At 36.9% G+C, this 21,808-nt stretch overlaps 1 protein-coding gene across 2 annotated transcripts; it reads right to left on the reverse strand.

Moving 5' to 3' along the window:
- Positions 1 to 3,229: 3,229 nt before the first annotated feature.
- UBXN8 (UBX domain protein 8) lies at positions 3,230 to 20,595 on the reverse strand. 2 transcript variants are annotated; one of them, XM_033105197.1, is made up of 8 exons: positions 20,471 to 20,595; positions 17,255 to 17,377; positions 15,164 to 15,234; positions 11,563 to 11,685; positions 9,473 to 9,607; positions 8,007 to 8,048; positions 5,409 to 5,483; positions 3,230 to 3,968 (listed from the first exon to the last, which is right to left on the reverse strand). In XM_033105197.1, exons 1-8 carry the CDS (start codon positions 20,556 to 20,558, stop codon positions 3,801 to 3,803), a joined length of 825 nt encoding a protein of 274 aa, XP_032961088.1. In that variant the 5' UTR covers positions 20,559 to 20,595; the 3' UTR covers positions 3,230 to 3,800. The 2 variants fall into 2 exon arrangements, with proteins under 2 accessions (XP_032961088.1, XP_032961090.1); XM_033105199.1 differs by lacking the exon at positions 17,255 to 17,377 and having other exon boundaries at positions 20,471 to 20,577.
- Positions 20,596 to 21,808: the final 1,213 nt, after the last annotated feature.

Consider the following 21,808-nt stretch of genomic DNA (forward strand, 5'->3'; position numbering starts at 1 on the left):
TCCTTTTTGGCCTCACCATGTCCTGAGTTCTTATGTGGGGAGCGGAGCTGAGACCCCACATGACACTCTGCATGACAGGCACTTACCATGAATGGCCCAGGAAGTTGTTCTGGGTGAGTCAGTGAGTGAGTGGCGAGCGAATGCGAAGGCCCAGGATATGACTACACTGCTGTGAGCTTTCTAAACACTACACTGACGCTCCACTAAATTTTAAAAAGTATTTGTTTCTTCAATAATGAATTAACCTTAGCTTACTGTCACCTTTTTACTGTATAAGCTTTGTAAGTTTTTTAATTTTTCAACTCTTTTTTAATAACACTTAGCCTAAAACACATTGTACATCTATACAAAAATATTCTCTATATTCCATACATGATTGGCCGTCCAGTAGGTTTATATCAATCAGCATCACCACACACACGTGAGTAATGCTCTGAGCTAGGACATGATGGCTATGATGTCACTAGGTGACAGGAATTGATCAGCTCCTTTATAACCTTAGGGGACCACCGCCATACTTGTAGTCCATCATGGACTGAAACCTCGTTATGTGGCTCATGACTGTGCGTTGTTTTGCTTAATGTCCCAGTTTCCAAGAACCTATCAATTACACTAAGTGAGGACTCGCTGTACTTCTGGTTAATTCTGATCAACCCTAGTATGTTGTGGGAGGAAACAGCACAAAAGTGTGAATACCAGGACACGGATCCTTAGCGGCTACGGTGGAGGCTGGTTTCCACAGCCTGCCCTCTGGCCCCTAGCAACTCCCTCCCTCCCAAGGAACACAAAAGTCTCAGCCCATTACAGCGTCAGCTCAAATTCCAGAATCTCATCTTGCAGGTGAGACCACCAGGATGTATGCGGTTCTTAAGTATAGCTCTCAAGTACGTTTCCTCCCAATCTGTAGGCCTGTGCACTGAGGACATATTGTCACCCCTCCCTAAACCCAGCAGACAAAGGTGGGGCAGACTGGATGATTCCTGTTCAGAAGGACTGAAAATGAACGGCACACAGAAGTCACTGGGCCATGAGCAGTTCTGAAACCCAACTGGTCAAGTGTTAGAAATTCCTTTACAAGAACTCCGTCCTACTCCTGAGGAAATGACTTTCCAATGGCTCCTGACTCAGCCCTCAGAGGCCTTGGTTTCACCTTCTGTCATTCTTTTACGTGACAGGTAGCATAGGTTTTCAGCTTGCTTCCTGCCAGTAGAATTTTGGGGGTCCAAAGGCCTCTTTTAATTTTCACTTATCTATGTCCAGGTTACTGCTGATACCATTATTTTTAAAACTTTGAATATTCCATGAATCTTATTCTGAGGCATCACCTTTGATATTTCTCAGGTCTTAACAAAGGATTTTATAATTATGCTCTTGGCTTAATTTTTAGACCACTCTTTCTTGAGAATGCCCTTGATTTGACTTTAGCTCTGCAGCCATTTCTTAATTTTAACATTATTCGCCACCTCTGGAGGCTGAGTGGGAATCTTCCAAACCAGTGAGCCCTGGTTCCTTTTTAAGTCCTTTCTTTAGGTTATCTCTTCCCTCACATTGCTATAAGCAGCAAACAAACAAACAAACAAAAAAACACACACAAAAAAACCAGGTGGCATTTTCAATACTCTGATTGGAAATACACTTAGCTAGATAACTTAACTCATTTAGCTGTATTTTCCACTCACCTGCCCGCCCCCACCCCCACTGTCAGTGATAGTGTTGCTAAACTTCTGCCACTATATAACCAGGATTTCCGTTCCTCCAGTTTGCAATATTTTCCTCACTTTTCTGCAAGTCTTCACCTGCAGCCTTTTATCAACAATGTCAAATCACTTTAGGCTTTCATCAACACTCTTCTCAAAGCCCACTGCCTGGTTCCAAAGCCACTCCCATGTTTTAGGTTTTTATGACAGCTCCTCACTGGTAGGTTCTAAAATTTGTATGTTCTACGTTGCTCCTTAACAAATTAACTCAAATCGTAGCTGCTTAAAACATTTGTTATCTTCAAATATATGGTGATGGAAAAAGAACTGACTCTGGGTGGTGAACACACAATGTGATATATAGATGATGTATTATAGAATTGTACACCTGAAATCCATGTAACTTTACTAACAATTGTCACCCCAATAAACTTTAATTAAAAAACAAAACAAAAAACATTGTTATCTCATAAATCGTGAGGGTCAAGAAAGTGGGAGCATCGTAGCTAAGTGGTCTGGCTTAGGGAGCTCATGAAGTTGCAGTCAGGCTGGTTGCCAGAGCGGCAGTCTCTGGAATTAACTGGGGCGGGAGGTTCAGCTCCAAGCTTCCTCATGTCTTGTTGGCAGGCGGCTTCACTTCCTTGCCACATGGGCCTCTCTGTGAGGCTCACAACATGGCTTTTCCCCCCATGTGAGTGAGTGAGCCAAGAGAGAACGAAGACAGAAGCCACAGTCTTTTATAACCTAATCTCATGATACACACCACTTCTGTTGAATTTTATTGGGTCTCACAGACCAATCCTGGTACAATGTGGGGAAGACTGCGTGACAGTGAAGAGGCGGGATCATTGGGGGCCACCTTGGAGCCTGCTACCCCATCCTAAGTAGAATTACTTGGTAGCTTTCACAATAATCAGTTTTTCCAAAGGGTCTAAAATTGTGGAGTCTTTTTTATATTTGTGGTGTATAAGCTTAGAAAAGTCTGATAGGACATACAGGAAACCATAAAGTTAGTCATGTTTATTTGTGGGTATTGAAATTATGGGTGATGTTTCTGTTGTTGTTACTTTGTAAACTTTTGGAACACTTTCAAATTTATAATCAGAACTTAATTTTTTTTAAGTGGGATATTCCAGAGAGGAAAAAAAAAGTTAACAGTTGAGACAACTTATTTATTTTCAAGTATGTATTAAGCATCTACCAGATACTTCTAAAGGGAAAAAAGGGATATATTCCTTGCTTTTAAGGAATTATGTGTTCGGGAACACAAAAACAGCTATAATACAGTGTAATAAATTCTACAGAAGAGGTATAATGAGCATTAAATAAAGGGCAATACACAGAGGAGTCAAGTTAACTGACTCTTAAGACTGCGCATGAGAAAAGAAAAAGGGAGTGACTAGAACAAAGTTAACAGCCTTTTATACCATACTTGGCATTTGAACTTTATATTATACAGTGCGTGTGTTCACCATTACAGGTTTATAAGCAGTAAAATGAAATGACCAGATGTATATGTTTTTAATATTTTTATTTTTAAAAATATTGGTCCACCTGGAACTTTGTAAATGTTACAATGCAAGGCAAAATTATATATGTAAGTCTCAAATATTCGTTAAGTAAACATTAATTTATACCTATCAAAAAGAACTTTAAAGCTTTAAAGAGCTTTGAATCTTCTTTAAAGTTTTTTAATTTCTATAAATACAGCAGAATAAACATTTCCATTTATAAGACTTTGAAGAGTTTCACTGAATTGTGAAATACTCATAGTGGGGTTAAGATGGATTGAAGAGGCAGAAACCAAGGTTACATGACTTTTTTCAACATACTGATAAATGATGTCAGCTAGGTAAGAAATAGTGAATGCCACACAGTATACATTTTTACCTAGTTCTCATTATAAAGTAGCACATCCAAAAATTATATGCAGAAAACACCCCTTTTCCAATCCTTTGTGTCCATATATTCCCGTGGACATCAACATTAAAGTTTACTGCCTTGAGCTCAGTCGAGGTATGGCGTGATTTTAATGTGAATTACTGTCCTGTAAGGTCATGGCATAACTGATTTTAGGAAGAACCGGTAGTTCTCATTTCTTAACTAGTTGCTTGGCTCTTTCTCTTCCACGTTGAGTACAGTATCCACAGTTATTCCTATGTCCTGCAGTGACCAGCCTCCCTCTACTTCCAGAGGCCTTCTGGGAAACGAAGTAGAAAGGCTGTATAGGGATGTGTGGTACCCAATTTTCATCATCCAGTCAGACAGGACCTAAAACATAAAAAATGTAGTTATCAAATGCTGTATACACTTGTGTTCCTCAGGGTCCCCAGGATATTTTACAATTCTTTCATTGTTAAACATGCCCCTAGGAATAATGAAACAGAACTTTTACCACTTTCAAAGGAAATTCTAGAGTGTAAAGAAAAATAGTATGCCATGTATTCTGAGATGTGAATAACCTTCAGTACATTTTGTTTAAGGCTTAGGGACTACTGGTACCCAAGACAGCAGAGGCATTTAACCATTAGGAAAGCCTCAACTTTAGGGAATGACAGATGGTTCAATAAAATGATTGAGGACAAAAAGTTAGCATTTGGGAAAAGAATTATTAAGATTATAATCTAAGCCACATCAAAATCATGCGGGAACTTTGTCACAAAGGACATATCCAGGTTCCGGGGAACTCTGCTTTATGATAGCCCGATTTTCAATGGATCTGGTGCATTTCCTGTCATGAGTATTCCCATAGTACACGTTCATGATTAGACAGTTATATACCTTATGAAGTGATCACCCAGTAAGTCTAGTACCCATCTGACACCATACGTAGTTACTACAATATTACTGATTATATGCCTTATGTTGTACTTTATATTCCGTGACTATTTTATAACTAGCAATTTGTACTTAATCCCTTTCACTTTTTTCACTCCCCAAATTTTTCTTTAACTTTGTAAACTTTTTCTGTATAGAACTGAAAATTTTTATGTAGTCAAATCCATCAGTATTTTTCATTATGGTTATAGCATTTTTGTCATAGGTTATATGCAACAATCAGGATAGAAAATTATTTAGATATATATTTTAATGAATGCATAATTATATGTTTAAATGCACTTAAAAATAGAAATACACCAAAATATTTGTAACTGCTTTGGTATCAGACTGCAGATCAAAAATTTCTTTTCTCTCTACTTTTCTATGTTTTCCAAAGTATTGCTAATAAACAGAGTATTGTTTTTAATAGAAAAAGATATTGAGAACAAAAGGAAACAAGCCCTAAAGAATGGTCTGAAAATTACATATAAGCAATGGGGTTTAGGTTAATAATCCACCAGGGATAATGGGAACAGAACAAAATTAATCCTGGCTGCTTCCTAAGGATTTGAAAGCATGTTACCCACCAAGCTATGAAATGTAATTAAAACAAAAGAAAAACAACAAACAAAAAACAATAGGAAAAGAACTGAAAAAATCTTGAATGCAGAAATCACAGTTTAAATGGACCCAGCATGCCTAATTTCCCAAGTTTCTACAACATAGAGTACTTATAAATGCCCTTTATCCTCAAAATAGAGTACCTGTAAGTGATTAGAGTACCAGACAACAGTGGGCTATTACCTCTCCCACTGCATGGGAATAAACTATTGGGAATAAACTATGGGAACAAATTCAACACAAATATTTCTCAAAAATGAATTTCCTCACCTGTGAACTGCAAGACTTAAAAAACCTTCTCCTCAGGACCTTCCCACTTGGACATCGGAGAGCAACAGTAACGACCTGAGGAAGAAAAATGTTCAGATACAATTCTAATCCACTGCTCTTTGCAATCCAAAATTACTACTAGTGAAACATCTGTAATTATAAAAGCGCACCTGAGGTTTTGTAGGAATTTAGCTCTGGTGGTAGACCAACACAAAGGTCCAGATAAAATTTACTCTGAACAGAAATAATTCTTCTGAAACTGAAAAACATCTTCCTATGGATGGAGGAGATCAGTGACAGAGCCTTCCAGAGGGGACACCAGAGACTAAACGATTCTGTCTGCCCAGGTAACTTCCAGATTGCAGTTGCGCTTCAAAAGTAAGCTACCAAACCAAGATCCAGTGCCACCTCAGAGTCTACAGAGAAGAGCATTAGATCGAAAGGAAACAAAAATGACCCTGTCCCCTCCCTTACTGTAGGCTGTGCACTGTGCCTACATCGTCCAAGCAAATGAGAGATGAGCTTAGACATGGTCCTGGTTGCTGGGAGCTTTGAGATCTCATCTCTTGGAAACCGTCCTGCATTATCTGAATTATGTATCCAGTTTCCCCATCATCTTTCCTTTGAAAAAACAGTTAAACAGCTAAAGAAAAGCTTGCAAACTGCTAGTATGTTAAAGGACCTCCTAAAATGAAAAGATGATCAATTAGTCATTTATTCTGATGTTCATTATTTACCTGTCAGGAAACCTTTTTTTTTTATGGTTAACATTATCATAACTGTCCTGGGAGGTAAGCAGGCATCATAATATATAGAAATGGTGGTTTTAAAGCACCTACCCCCTTCAGAAAAGCCGTGTTAGAAGTTTTTTCCACTTGAGTAGGTAAGGTGTTTGACTCCCATCCAAATCAGTGAAATGCTGAGCGGTTGTTACTGCTACTAAAGCAACTTTTATAATGAAATTTTATTAAGAATGCCACTAATGTATAAGATGATACTTTTACAGTATATTCTGTATGTGTGCGTGTGTTGCATACATTTTACACGTAACAATTACCATAATTTTGTTGATTTTGTTCATTAAAAACAGAGGACCAAAAATCAGAGCACGGAGAAGGAAATTCGGGTAGTATTGCTTATAGAGTGAATGAGGGAAGAGGACTGGCTACAGCCAGGAGACCTGCGTTCTCCCAGCACGAACCTGGGAAACTCTTCCTACCTGTGGCTTCAGCTTCAAGTGAGGAGAGGGGATGAGGTAGTTATTTAGGTTCATTGCAGCTCTAAAATTCTATTACTCTGCATACACTTTACTGTGTGGAACACAAAATATCATCTAACGAGTACTGAGAAAGGGTAGAAAAGCAACAAAGTGGAATGCCTATGAATAACTCTTAATAAGAGAGCAACATCAACTGCCTCTGTGGCAGAGGTTTCTCAACCTTTTTAGGGTCACAGATCTGAGATTCTGAAGAAAAACACTGTCCTTTTATATAAGCACAAAAAGTACAATTTCAAAGGACTCACTGACAACCTGATGTCTGTAATCCGTGCACCTTCAGTGACAAACTGCTGTTCTGCAGGAATAATGTCATGTCTTTTAAAGCTAGAGTAAATTTATAAAAGGTGTTCCCTGTTAAACCTGAGCTACATTTATTTACTCCTGTATTATAAACGGTTGTCATGGATACCAACCTGAACTTGATGAGAAGGGGGAAGGGTCAGGACAGATACATTATGGGCAAGAATTTATCAGGTATCATGGGTAGAAATTAGGCATTTTTTTAAAAAACAACATTGTGTTTCTCCTGGGGGTTCAGTATCTGCATCACACACTTCATTATCTCTGTTTCTGTATGACTTTCAGGTTTTCCTCTGATGTCCAAAGTACTAAATATAAATGTTGCAAATATGTCGACAAAAATGAGACTCTCCTGATGACTTTCATGGCTACCTCAAAAATGGTTTTTAAGTAGTGTAACAGGCACTGAGCCCTAAGTAATGGAAAACCAGCAGGGCTCTCCTTTGCCTGAGTGACTTAATGGCTATAAAGACATGTGCTCCCGTACACTGGAGGCGTGTCTGAAACTAAGCTGGGCAATAGAGGGAAGGAGCACAGATGATGACAAAGCATTTGGGCAGATGGCAGCTCAATGCAGTGGGGGGTTCAGTCTGACTGCCCCCTAAACAGAAAACGATACTGTAATTCAAACACCTACAATAGCTGCATTCTTCATTGTCTCTTTTTTAAGAGGAAAACTACGATTTGAAGTTATCTATTTTGATTTCAGTTTAGAAAGTAACTCACTTGCTGACTTGAAGTTGTAGAAAAGCCCATGTATTCTCTCTCTGCCTGATGCAGTGGGAAGGCTCTAGGCTCTAAAATAACATACTTATCAGGAAGCAGGCTTCCAAAACAGGACTCGAGCTGAGGAGTTTGCTATTACACCATATTCAAAACAGGATCTAATTACAGTGCAATCACATAAACACTTATGCTATCTTTACTTTCTAAACCCAAATTTAGATACGACATACTTACTTGGTGTTAAAGGAAATAGAAAGTATATTTAATTTTCAAAGAAAAAAAGAAAAGCTTACTTCTTCAGCTGTTTCAGGAGGTTCTTCAGGAAAATCTGGAACCTAAAGAAAAGTAAGTATTAGTAACAGGAACGTAAACATTTTGAAGAAAGAAATAATTGCAATGAGAAGAGTTCCTTTCAACATAGAGTTTAGACATATTTAAGCTTAAATCTTTCCATTTAATAAACATTTATAAGAAGTTTATAATAAGAATGAGAGCTAAATTAATAAACATTTTTGGGTAAGCAATTTTGTGTTAACAAAAGATCATAAAAACAGGATTTTAGATGATAGCTACCAATCTATACACATTTAAAGAATTTTGGTGTTTTAATGTTCCAAGATACTATATAAAAATGTACTATTTAAAGAAACTGAGGATAAATACTAAGTTCAGTAAAACCCCGAGGTTATTTAGGTTCATACATCTACACATTTTAAGAAGAGCGCATATTTTCCTTCACTGGCACTTCTAGAGGACCGGTTAACAACCATTCACTTTGGTTGATCTCATGATTTACTCAATGCTTCCCTATTTATGTTTAAAAAACCAGATGTTCAGACAATTTTCTCTTGTTAAAACTCTCGTTGAATCAACAATTTCTCCTCTAGGGACACTTTTTATTTTTTAATACCATAGACTCCACATGTTATAACATTTTATCTAACACACATTAATTGTATTAATTAAATAAACCATTTGTTTTCCTTTGGTATCAAAAGCATGTGCGGTCAACCAAAATTTACTGTGAGCATGAGATAATTTGTGCTATAACAAAAAAGTAAAGAATATTGAATTTTGAATTAGTCCATAGAGTTCATTAGACCTTTTTGCTAGAAATAGTCCAATGACCAGATTCGGACCCTCAAGCTCCATTAAGGCACAACAAAACCTCAGACTGAGAAGCAATACATTAGAAACCACTTTTCACAATTAGATACATGACCTACCAGCTTTCCCTAAGAGTCAGTAAAAACAGATTCTTATTTCCAACCTTTGCCAGCTTCAAATTTAACGTAGGGATGAAAAATTTGAAAGAAAAGAAGGAATAATAAACCTGGGCACTATTCCAAAGTGAATGGTTGCTAATCCATCCCCTAGAAGGGCCCCTGAGGAAAATGATAGTCATGTTAATCTTAGCCACTGACTGAATATGGTTTAATCGTGTCTTCACTACCCAAAGGAACGTTTCCTGAGTAAACACTATGTTTTTCACTTTTACATAAGCAAATTATTTCCTCAAAAAATAACTGAAATTTTCTAAACCTATGATCATAGCTTCCTTCTAAGTTTGGTTCAGAACATTAATATTAAGCAGAAAGAGTGATTCTTAATGAAGTTGATTACTTTGTCAGGTAGTGGGAAGACATCATCTGGATTTAAAGCCAGTCCTAATCTTCACTCCCTTTACCATCTCACGCACAAACACTTCCTACAGCACCCTGATGCAATCCGTGAGTAGTACAGGCGTTAAGTAACAAACCTTCTGCGTGGGCTGTTCAGCAGGTGGTGCAACTTTGGTTAAAAGCTTAGGCAAGTTCCGTCTCTTTGCTGCTTCTCTGTTTGATGTTTCAAAAGATGTCTGATTTTCATTTTCAAGCACCAAATCTTCATCACCCTGGTCCAAAACGACAATGTCTAAAGAGATGCTTTCTATCGACTTTGTTTTGTTCACAATGGTTATTTTAATTGATGGCATTTCAGTAAAAAATATAATTAAGTCATTACTAAACCAGAAAATTAAAGCATTGTCTCTTTAGACATGAAAAGATGGAGTTTAACATCTTCTAGAAACTACCCTTATCCAGCTCTGGGGTTCCCTCTGATAGATACAAGGCAGAGAGAAACCTTTCCATTTTAACTGACCCCCAAGATTTCCAGTAGGATGGACGAAAGAAGAAAACCTGGATGATATCCTTTCCTCCTTTCAGTAAAAGAAACAAGGCAGTGTAAGAGATTATGCCTTAAAAGGCTGTGGAAAATAGAACATATATGTAAAAACGTATGTCTGTGTATGTAACCATATAAAACTTCCATACCATAGCCCTAGATAAACATATTTTAGTTCTCAAATTCAAAATTTGAGCTTCCATTTGAATTAATTACTTTAGGAAACAAAGGATTTTATTCCAGAAATCATAAAAAATATTATTATTAATATTGTCTATTAAAACTTTTTCTTTCCTTTTTTTTATTTAGGTTTATTGGGGTGACAACTATTAGTAAAGTTACATAGATTTCAGGTGTACAATTCTGTAATACATCATCTATATATTACATTGTATGGTCACCATCAAGAGTCACTTATCTTTCCATAATGATATATTGAAAACTTTTTCTTTAGCAAAAGATAATTCACTTAAGTGTCAAATTCTTCCATATATTCTGACCTTGTAAAAGTTGTCTTTATCAGCCTAGAACCAGCCACCATTTTAGTGGGCTGTTTTCCCCATTCCTTTATCCAAAGAGAAGTTGGTAGAAGGAGTGTGGGAAGTGGGAGTAAAGAGATCTTGATGCTGAACAATTAACTGACCAAACTTCGGCTGCCTCACTGTGAACTATGGGGTTGGATCAGCTGATGGATACACTTCTTTCAGCTCTAACATTCCAATTCTCATGTTCTTTGATAGTCCTAAGAGCCTTAAGTCACAACACCACCAAAGGTCTACGCTGTCCCTGACTTCTTGCTGACCCCACTAATGAGGTGAAAACATATCCTAGTAGTAACATGAAGACATAGCCTAAAAGCAAGGGGTAGAATGACTGATTTACTATTATGACCATTTCAGAAAGAGATGCGGCAGATTAAAATCAGGCTATTAGTGTCTAACACCACAAAATTGAACAGAAGACAAACTCACTTAGAAGTGAAATCACCACATAGAGCAGGTGCATTTTATATTGTGTCTTTCACATTAATTTTATTAACCACCCTTGATTATTTTATGGTAAATTTACCATTATGAAATGAATAAAAACTGATTCTGCTTCACTGTAAGAATCCTATTCACCTTTACTAAATCATTTCCTTTACAAGATGGTGAAAGCTACAGTATACATAGAAGGCAAAAAAAGTCTTTGGGACAGAAATGATCTTATACATAAAACCTATGGCCAGTTCTTCTAAAACTTAATTCCTTTATGAGTATCCTTTTTCTCTGTAATAAAACTTACAATTGTAAACTTCCATTAGCAAATGACAGAATTCATACTTGGAGTCATGGTGAATTTGGCTTTACAAAAACAGAGCCAAATAAAATGAACATAATGTGAGCTTATACCTTGGAGATCCTTCTTGAGGGAAGATCTGAATTCCCTCATAAAACATAGTGATAAAACATAAGTCAAGATAAAGATTACCTTTATTAGAGCATTTCAAGGCTCTAAGGTATTATCTGTTTGAGACACAAAATATGCTGAATAAAAGCTGATATACAATCATTATTAATAAAGACTCCTAAGAAAGACTGTATTAACAGCTTAATATGATTTGCAACTTTAAAAAATCAACATATGTAAAAGGAAACATAAGTAATAGCAGGATTCAAAATATAAAATGGAATATTTTCTAACCCCAAGTTTATGACCATTGCTTAACTTCCAGGTTTCACCCGTCATCTGATAAAAGCGCTCTTCCAGTTTTTTCAATTTCATTTCCTGCTGAGGTTTTAGAACATTCTCTATGTATCTGCTAGCCTGTTCAAAAAAAAAAAATAATAATAAGTGTTGTTACTATAAATTAACAATCCTAAGATTTTTACATTGTGTATAAAGTTGTAAATGAGAACCAGTAAGAAATTGTGTTTTCACACTAAATTTTGCCAAAAAGCAACATCCTCCACTTTTGCATCAGTCTCTTAAAAATTTGCATTTGTACATAATGCAAATAAAGATAAGTGTTCTATACTTATGCTCGTATGGCAGTCTGCCTGTATATCCTGTAATGTGTTTTCCGCACAACAAAACCGTACTGGGGGATAGGGATGCAAAGATGTCTTCCAGGAGCTTAACGTCGGGGGTGTGTTCAAAGCATGATGCCCAAGGCATGAACTCATTTGGAAGAGCGTTAATTGAATAGGTCGATCGTGGAAGAGTAGAAAATAGTTTGGGACTCAAAAGAAATGGAGATTCTGATTTTAAGATGACAGAGTAAAATTATTTCTGCCTCCCTCTCCTCTTGAAAATCACCCCAAAACAACCACGGAAACAAGAAATAGAAACCCAAATTCCACCACTCATGAAACAGAAATATTATAACCCCCAAACCACTATATGTGAGGGCAGATGGAGGAGTGGTAACTGTTATATCAGAGTGAGAAAGATGCAATCTAAGTGTTTGTAAAGGAGGGCAACAATAAAGAAATAAGCCAGTGCACTCCACAGACCTGCAACAACAGCTCAGGAAGAAAAGGCACCAGATACCATGGCAGGGACATGGGGTGAGGTGCAGAGCTAAAAACGGAAGGTGGTAGGAGAAGCCATGCATCAAGCAATGATGAGTGTTAGTGAACCAAGGATGATGACTCTAATTCTTTGCATCTGAGGTTTTTAGGCAAAAGGGGGGGAAAAGATAAAAGAGGTATTACATCTTCAGACCCACTTATCCTACCACATTTAGGCAGACACAGAAGGTTTATTCTCGGGGGATATGAACCAGCGAGGCTGCAGAGTCACAGATCTCAGGCCTAGGGAAGACAGGAATGCAAACTTAAACAGAGGGTCTATGAAGTGTCCAAACTGAAAGGTGAGACTCCCCAGCTGCCTTCCTACCTGACTCAGACTGCTGGTAGCCAGACTTTAACCACCCAGGTGGGAGAATGGCGGTGCCTTGTCTAGAAGAGGTGAATTGCAAGAGGAACAGAGAGATATTGACAAAGCTAAATTACTCCTCAATCCACCTACCATTAAATTGTACACCTTACACCCGCAGACAACATGTCAAGCTCTGCACCCATACACAGAAATTCCAATTAGCTTTATTTTCCTTTTTCCCTTTACATTGAAATGTAACTTTATAAACAGTAAAGAACACAAAGCTTGATGAAGTTCTACAAAGGCATATAGCATCAGTTAGCATCTTAGTGCATCATTCTTAAATCTGAAAGGACAGAGCCAAGGATTACCAGATGATTAAGGAAAGCCTCCAACATGACAAATGGAGACTAAAATTAATGAACGGGAAAAAAAAGAACTTGAAAAAAACCACACTGGAACTTCAAGGATAATGGTACAATACTTCAAAATTCCAGTGATTTTCCACCTGTAATTCTTTATCAAATCAAACTATCAATCAAGTGTCAGAAAGAAAAACTACCTTTTAAGAATGCAAACACTCAAAAATTTTATGTATCATCAGGCGCATGTCTGCACAGGCTGGGCACTTCACCATTCTCATAGACTATACTGTGAGATATTAGCGTATTAATTTTGATTTGTCCAAAAAGAGAAGACATATCATTAACGTTTCTAGACTTTTGCTAAACAAAAAGAATCCCAACTTTACATACCCTTAGAAATTACAGATGCCAATTAGTATACAATTAACATATGGATGGAATTATAGTTTACTAATAAGTATGTAAGTCTTTAAAATTAACAGTTACTTCCACAGGAGATAATATTAAACTTGAGAAGTTTAAATATTTACAAGAGAGCTTCTTACAAAAGATCTTGCAAGGACACTTCCATTGTTACTAAATTCAGATCAGGGTAGTTACAGATGTAGTAACTTCCCCAACCGCCCAACAAATATATAGGCTTTTACTCTTATGATTTGTTTTTAACCTTCTCTTGTTTACTTAAAGAGGAATAATTTGTTCATCAGAAAAACAAGTGATAGATGTCAAACTATTAATGCCCTGTACCTAGGCCTTTGTAAAGAGTTTGTTTTTAATATTTAGGTGAAAGTCCACAGGAGTCTCCTCTTTCACAAAGGTCAGTCATCAGTCTGGTAACTGCCCAAGTGCTACTTGACAGTTCAAGGTCAAGAAAATAACTGTTAGATAATTATCCATGGTAAAAGAAATTCCTAGTTATCAAAACCAATCTTGGATAGGATGCAGCAAAAGCAGCACTGAGAGGGAAAGTTATAGCTATAAACATCTAAGTAAAGAAGAAAGATTTCAAATCAATAAGTTAACTTTACACTTTAAAAAACTAGAAAAAGAACAAATTAGACCCAAAGCTAGCATAAGAAAGCAAATAATAAAGATTACAGAAGAGAGTAAAACATAGAGAATAAAATAGAAAAACAATAGACCCAATGAAACCAAAAATGGGTTCTTTGAAAAGATCAATAAATTCACAAACCTTTAATTTTAGAAAAGGAGAAGACAAATAAGTAATATCAGAAATGAATGTGGCTGTATTACTACCAACCTTACAGAAATAAAAAAGGATTATAAGAGAATACTACGTGTAATTGTATGCCATCAAGTTAGATAACCAAGATAAAATGGACCAATTTCTAGAAACACAAATTACATAAACTGACTCAAGAAGAAATAGGGATTCTTAACAGACCTAACAGATTGTATCAGTAATTAAAAATCAACAAAGAAAAGTCCAAGACCAGATGGATTCACTGGTTAGTTCTGTCAAATCTTTGAAGAAGAGTTAACGCTAGCAACACTATTCACAATAGCCAAAAGGTGGAAACAACCAAAATGTCCATCAGCGAAATGAAAGGATAATCAAAATTTGATATATCCATACAATGGAATATTATTCAGCTATAAAAAGGGATGAAGTACTGATACATGCTTCATGGATGAACCCCAGAACATATGCTAAGTGAAAGAAGCTAGACACAAAAGGTCATGTTATGATTCCATTTATATGAAATATCCAGAATAGATAAATCCATACAAACAAAAAGCAGATTGATAGTTGCCAGAGGATGGAAGGAGAGGGGAATGAGGAAGTAACTGTTTAATGGGTATGGGGTTTTCTTTTTGGGGTGAAAAAAATGTTTTGCAGCTAGAGATACTAGTTGCACACATTGTGAATGTGCCAAATGTCACTGAATTGTACACTTTAAAATGGTTAATTTTATGTCATGTGAATTTGATCTCAAAAAAATTCTGAGCACACAGAAAGCCACATATATAAATTTTAAATGCCCCAGATATTTTTGTATTATTTCTAGATATACTCTCTAAAAATTATGCTGTACCTTTTCACCCTGTGCCTCTTGTTGTTTTTTTCTCACAAGTTTTTGCCTTTTCTCATTCTTCTCTTCGTCTTCTAAGATATCAAAACATAAAAGTCAAATCGGTAAGAAAAGGTCTGTTCTGAAACAAAAATTCTCTGACAAGTATTAAAATTGTATGTTATAGTTTTGGTGAGGAGGCTTCAAGAATACTTATGGTGGGTTTTTTCCTGCGGACCCCTGATAAGCCTTCAAGCAGCTCTAAGGCAGAGCACGAAATCCCATTTCAAATATGAAATGTGGAATGCTGTACTGGTGGCATGAAGAGTGCCACTTGGTCACCCTTGGACATGACGGTAAAAGCAACATGCCTAGAGCTCAAAGGTGGGTAATGCTTGGCAACTCCTATAGTGACTAAACCAATATTAGGTTGTAATCCACTCAATGTCCAGAGGAAGGATTTCTGTTATTGTATTGACTTTTTTTATTTTAGGTATAAATTTCATTTAAGTGAATTTCATTTTACTGTATTCTCTTGAGGAATTATCCATCTTTTAGGAAAATATATACTTTAAACTGCCTGACTCCTTAAAGAAGAGCTTTCCTTTCTGTCAACAATTTTATCTCTATGTCGGTAAATATTTCATCAAGTTTATTAAGGAAAGATTAGGGCAGTAAAGCACAGAGGAAATCAGAAGTTCCAGTTTGGCCAGTAACTTGCTATGTGATTGGTCAGACTTAGTAATCTTAAAGATTTACAAACTGAGTCAAAGAATATAGTTTTTAAATAAATCAATAACAGGGAATTCAGGGGCTTTAATATTAAAGGCACCGAGAACTGACTACTTCAGAACTTAGATATACCTCATCTTGCAAACCTTTACAAAATAAGGAGGATTAAAGTTTTGAATGAATCGAAGTCTTGTTTCTCAATATCTGATGACAGGGAAGATAGGAAGTGTATGAGCAAGCTGGGTTTGTACTCATTTAAAAAAAAATCTGACAATTAGGCACCATACAGTCTTAATTATTTATTAGATAATTTTAGCCTTCAGTGATTTATATCTCAAAATTACAACCCATAAATGTACTAAAGTGACTTGCACGCAAAAAACATAAAGATGCAATTTAAGGTAAGACACTATATCAGATGCACATTTCCCCATTTATAAAACATGACCTGACAGTTTAATGTGTGCAGCAAATATTCTCTTAATATCAAAAGGTATTTAATACAACGTTTCAAAGAAAAGTTACTGAGTAATTTGAAGCATAAGAAATCAAATAATTTACCAAAAGAAGAAAGAAAAAAAATTCCAAAATCTATGATTGGGAGACTCTGCAACATCCACATTTTCTTTTATGTTTGGGTTGAATAGTATAACATTTTAGGATTATGGTTTTATTCATGGTTAGTTTGAAAGGGCTATAAATTAAACCCTGACCATTTTCCTTTTATTTATTTACATTTAAATAGCAAAACAAAATATCATGCCCCAAATTCACTATTGGCAAGTTTCTTTCTAATAGGATATTAGAATGTAGGCATTAATTTTAGGATTCATCTGTTCTGAGTCAAACTACAATACTGTTTTAAAAGGTATTCTAATACTCACAAACTTTCACTTACTGAAAAAACAAAACAGAACTAAGAATTAGCATGGTTGCCTAAAATTAAGAGCACCGAATTATATATAAGAGACTAAGTGCATAAATAAAAACTGCCAGAATGGAATGAAAAATAAATTAGGGTGAAAGGCCTTTAGAGATTAATGGTAGATACATTTATCATTTATAGAATTGTTTGTAAACTATACATATCAAACAGTAGTTAAGTTGCATACACAGAGACAATTTAGATTTAGAGCATTTGCAATGTACCAACTTAGAAATGAACGATTTTTGAATGTATATATATGGAAATGTATGATTTCTGATAAAAATGTTGGGATTTATAGTTCATTCAAAATCATGACTAAAGTTGTAATGATTACTCTATTTTGAAATTACACTGCAAAACATAATGGTAAAAAGGTTCTTACTGTGCAGTGTTCTAGAATAAATAAACAGATTTTAATAGGAAAGCATAAAAGGGTAGATAAACAATAAACTTACCTTTTAGGTAAACTTGCGAAGATTTAAATGAATTAAGCCATGAGGTAGTCACAGAAATGATTAAAGTAAGAAGAGCAAGCAGTAAGAAAATCCGGCCACACAGCAAAATTATATCTTTAATTCCTTATAAAGGTTAAAAAAAATTAAAATTAAAAATACTTCTTGATACTAATAACACATTAGAAGATTATTTGTACTAGAAAAGTCGAGTAAAAGTTAGGTTACACAACTGTCTTAAGATTTTTCATATAGTTTCCTCTGGGTACCACAAGTCATCATGGTTATCATTAACATAACACGTTCTCATAAAATAATTCTAGAACATCTTCTGTCTTGGAAGTACAGGTATAATCTGAGTGACTGGCTACATTGTAAATATTATGACTATCACTAATGAGTAAATTCTGTGTCCCTTCTACTCAGAGAAGGAGATAAGGTTATTCCCATAGTTAGGAATTAAATGACAGTGAAGATACCATCTTTTCAAATTCTAGTTCTATTTAAAAACAGTCATTCTCATTCAAACACCAAATTCTTATCCCTCACAGTTAAATTATGAAACAGTGTATTTTATTTCTCAATACTTGGTCATTTGTACATAAAATTACTATATATATGTTTGCCTAGGAAAAAGGTAAAAATTCAGTATTGGGTTTTTTATGTTATTTTAGGTACCAAGATGAAAATTACATCAGCAAAAATGTAACAACTGCCTAATTTGTACAATATACTTTGTTAAATGTAAGGGAATAGAGATATAAAATTGGGTTAAAAATGGTTTCTACCCCAGGAATTTTTAGTTTTGTTTTGTAATTCTCAAAAATTACCAGGCAGAGGTATAGAGGAACCATCTTGCAAATGTTATGGGGCTGGTAGTTAGTCAATTAACTGAAAATTAATTAAGTAATTCTAAATACAGTCATATACACGTATATTTATATATTTTTTACATCACAGCCCCTCCAACTTTTGCCAGCATTACCTATTGATTCATGTGTTGTTCAATACAATATAATTAAATCTGGGGTAACTTTGGCCATTACGAAAGTAATTTAATACCTAGAGTATTGGTATTTAGAGAAAACATTGAATGATGGGATTTATGTTCCATAATATTGCTTTTTGTTCTAATAAGCAAGCAATTTGCAAATGTCACATGGGAATATATCAAAGAACTAGACTGGTGCGTACAGTTTTCAAGTAAAAAATTTTTTAACTAAGTTGATTTTTTTTGTACCTACTCTCAAGAGCCCACGTGCAGGGCACTCAAAGATAACAAATGTGAGGAAACAGCAGTAAAACCTTTAGCTTAAGTACAAGTAAAAATGTATTGGCAATGAATGCTTTTATACAGTAGAAAAAGACAGGGATCGTTTTTTTCAATGTATGTCTAAAAATATAGCCCAGGTGAATGAACAGGTCTGGGAATTCCACTTTTCCCCCCTGAGAATTTAATTAGCAGCTCCAGCTAAGAGTATTAATATCTATAAGTACATAATGAGCCCTGCAGCTGTTTCCCTGGGATGTATGATTGGTAAAATAGACTTAAATACTGTTACTGGATAATTGCAGAAACATTATCAAGAAACCAACGTAAATGACCATCATTTCACAACTGAGAGAGGATTCTAGGAGAAAAGAGTTAATTAAGTCAAAATTTCAGGAACTAGACGGAGATGCTACCAGGAGCCCAACTGCATGTTCTAGAATTTTTGGCCTACTTTTATTAATTTAGATATTTTGGTAAGTGCTAGGAATACAAAAACAAGTTAGATATGGTCTCTGCCCTCAAGAAGTGTATTTCCCTGTGGTCCAAGCTGATCATGTGAACAGATCTCCATCTGCAACTCTCAGTAACCATCTTCTCATTGACTAGTGAGTGACTCAATATTAATGCAAAGTAGAAGATTCCAAATGAGCAGAGTAGAGGTGGATGCTGTAAAGACAAGGGAGCAGGTGAATTCTGTTAATAGGTTAAGCGTGAATTTAACATTTCTGTATGTCATTTGGATAAAAGTCTTGTTAGATTCCAATACTCTTGAGTTGAATCAGAGGCATTGGGAGGGAGTTGGTAGGTTTTTTAAAAAGCATTTCATTTTATTATTTCAAGCAACATTTCTGGGTACCTGATTTAGAGGTGGTAAGGGCAGGTGGAAATTCAAAGAAAGGAAATATTAAAGCTAAGTTTCATCACGGTCTCTAACTTTAAAACTGAGTTTAATGAGGGAGACAGACGTGTAAACTGATCATTTATATGTCCAAAAGTGAACTGATTCTCCACAGGTCCACCATTTTCCTTTGTTTTCCCTTTACTGTTGGCACTACCAGGTACTTGGGGTTGTTTTACCCTCATGTAGGGAGTCTTCCTGGAATCCCTCCTTTCCCTAGTCCCAAACAATCCATCAACAAATCCTGTAGAAATTACAAATTCTACTTTGTAAATATTCCAAATCTGTGCAGATTTCATCTCTGTTACCATTCTACTCCAGGCTGTCATTTGACCACTTCAAAAACCTAAGTTGTCCCACTGCTTCCACTATAGCTTCCTTCCTAAACATTCTCCACACTGAATCCAGTGATTTTTTTTAAAACCTTAAGTAAATCAGTTAACCTCCTACATCTCAGTTTCCTCACCTGTACATGGAGATTATAATAGTACCCAACGTCTATGGTTGTAATGCAGATTGGATGAGATAATGAATAAACAGCATTTAGTGTTAGGCTTATAATAGGTGCTTCAATGAATACTCCTTAATATCCTTGATCCAGCCACAGTCTTCATCATTTTCCTCCAACATGTCACAATTCCTTTTGTCTGGAATGTTTTTGCCCCGGCTTTTCAAAGGGGTGGCTCCTTATCATTTAAATCTGTTTAGGTTCCTCAAAAGGTATACATCACATCACCCTGTTTATTTCTTTTTGAGCATTCAACACGCCTTGAAAATAGTGTCTATATTTGTTCCTGTGCTTTCTGCGTTGTCCCCCTTACACGCAAAACTTCCCCAGATCTATAGGGACACTTTTTGCACCAAGTGGAGTTGGACTCCCTGTGGCTAGTGGAGGGACCCGGCGCCGGAAGAGAGGCAGGCGCGATGCAGCCTGGGAGTCGTAGTCAAAGCCGGCCAGAGGCGACGTGGCTCCAGACTATAATTCTGCGCAACATCCATGGGAAAGTTACCTGGGTGTGAAAGCCAAGAGGAAAAAGGCAACGCTTACCTAGATCTGGAATCCCACGTCGGAGCTCCAGACACAAGAGGGGGACAGCTGAGAGGAGAAAAATGCCAACGACCCCACGGGATGCCATTACGGCGGAAGACCCTCCCCTTCCGGTGGCACCTCCCCTGGGAAGGTGGTATGGAACCGTCCCCTAAGGGAGGGGTTTGGGGAGAGCTAGAGCCTAGAGCCGAGTCGTTGATCAGACTGAGGTGAGCCCCTGTTTTTGAACTCATATAATCTGTAGCCTTAGATCCGAAGAAATACAAGTCACCTCCCCACGTCACATGATGTCCGTGGAGACAGCCCCGCAGGCTGCCCGCCTCGCCAAGTCCTATGAAAGCAATGCCCGAGCTCTGGCGGCGAGGCCCGCAGCGCCTGCCCTTGGGCCGTCGGACGCTGTGGAAACGGATAAAGAGCTCTCAAGAGAAAAATGAACTTGAAGAGAAAATGTGTAGCAGTTGACGCTATGAGGAGGCAGCCTGGCTCCTTGACCTTGTGTCCGAAGTGGGTGATGGTGGGCTTTTGAGTCAGAACTACTAAGCACCACTCTCTTCTGAAGCACTTTCTTGTCTCTTAACGTTTCCTGGCCCCTTCTGTGGCCTCTGGTGCCTGCGGGAAGATGATTCAAAAGTGGGGTCTGGCACCAGATCCCGGAGACCCGCTACCCCGTGCTTTCTTTCCCTCCTTGTCAGTTTTGCCAACAGGTGTTACTGTTAATGACTTAACTTGGCTTCCCAGTTCTATGACCTCATTGCTATCCCATGACTCACCTGTGTGGCGCTTCTGCCAAGCTGCGACTCAGTGAAGTTATGGAGGTCCTCGTAATGCACAAGATAGCGTGCTTTGAAATTTCGTTTTCTGACCCATCCATCAATCCTCACTCACATCTCACCCTTAAATTTCGTTCAACTAACATTTTATTGAACCCCACAACTTGCCTGGTGTTGTAGAACTCATGGATACAGGTAAATACAGGTAAGTTACTGAATCTGGCCTCAAGAAACTCATTCAGTGGGCTAGATAGCCCTGTAAGCAAATAAAATACAGTGCCTGAGTGCTGAGATAGAGATACCCGAAGGGTCTTGGAGAAAGGCTTTCTTAAATCACCTAACTTGTGTTGTAAAGGTTAGGAACGGGGAAGGGCAAGAGGACAACAGGGAGTTCAAGTTTAGGAAACTGAAAGCAGAGGAACTACCAGCAGTTAAAATATTGCAGTTTAAAGTTTGAATGGAGGTGCACAGAGGTTGGTTGGAGTTAGGACCACAGAGGGCTTGGCTTTGTATATAGTCTAAGAACATCCTGGAAGTGAAGATGCAAAATCTTGAGGGCACAATCTTT

The sequence above is a fragment of the Rhinolophus ferrumequinum genome, chromosome 4 (assembly GCF_004115265.2).
Source record: "Rhinolophus ferrumequinum isolate MPI-CBG mRhiFer1 chromosome 4, mRhiFer1_v1.p, whole genome shotgun sequence".
Classification (NCBI taxonomy): Eukaryota; Metazoa; Chordata; class Mammalia; order Chiroptera; family Rhinolophidae; genus Rhinolophus; species Rhinolophus ferrumequinum.

Excerpts from the sequence above, each read along its gene's own strand:
- UBXN8 (XM_033105197.1), bottom strand. The coding sequence starts at position 20,558 with ATGGCATCCCGTGGGGTCGTTGGCATTTTTCTCCTCTCAGCTGTCCCC. Across the intron at positions 15,235-17,254 it reads TTCGCAAGTTTACCTAAAAG|AAGACGAAGAGAAGAATGAG; the intron begins GTAAGTTTATTG and ends TTGATATCTTAG. Across the intron at positions 11,686-15,163 it reads AAGAGGCACAGGGTGAAAAG|GCTAGCAGATACATAGAGAA; the intron begins GTACAGCATAAT and ends TTTTTTGAACAG.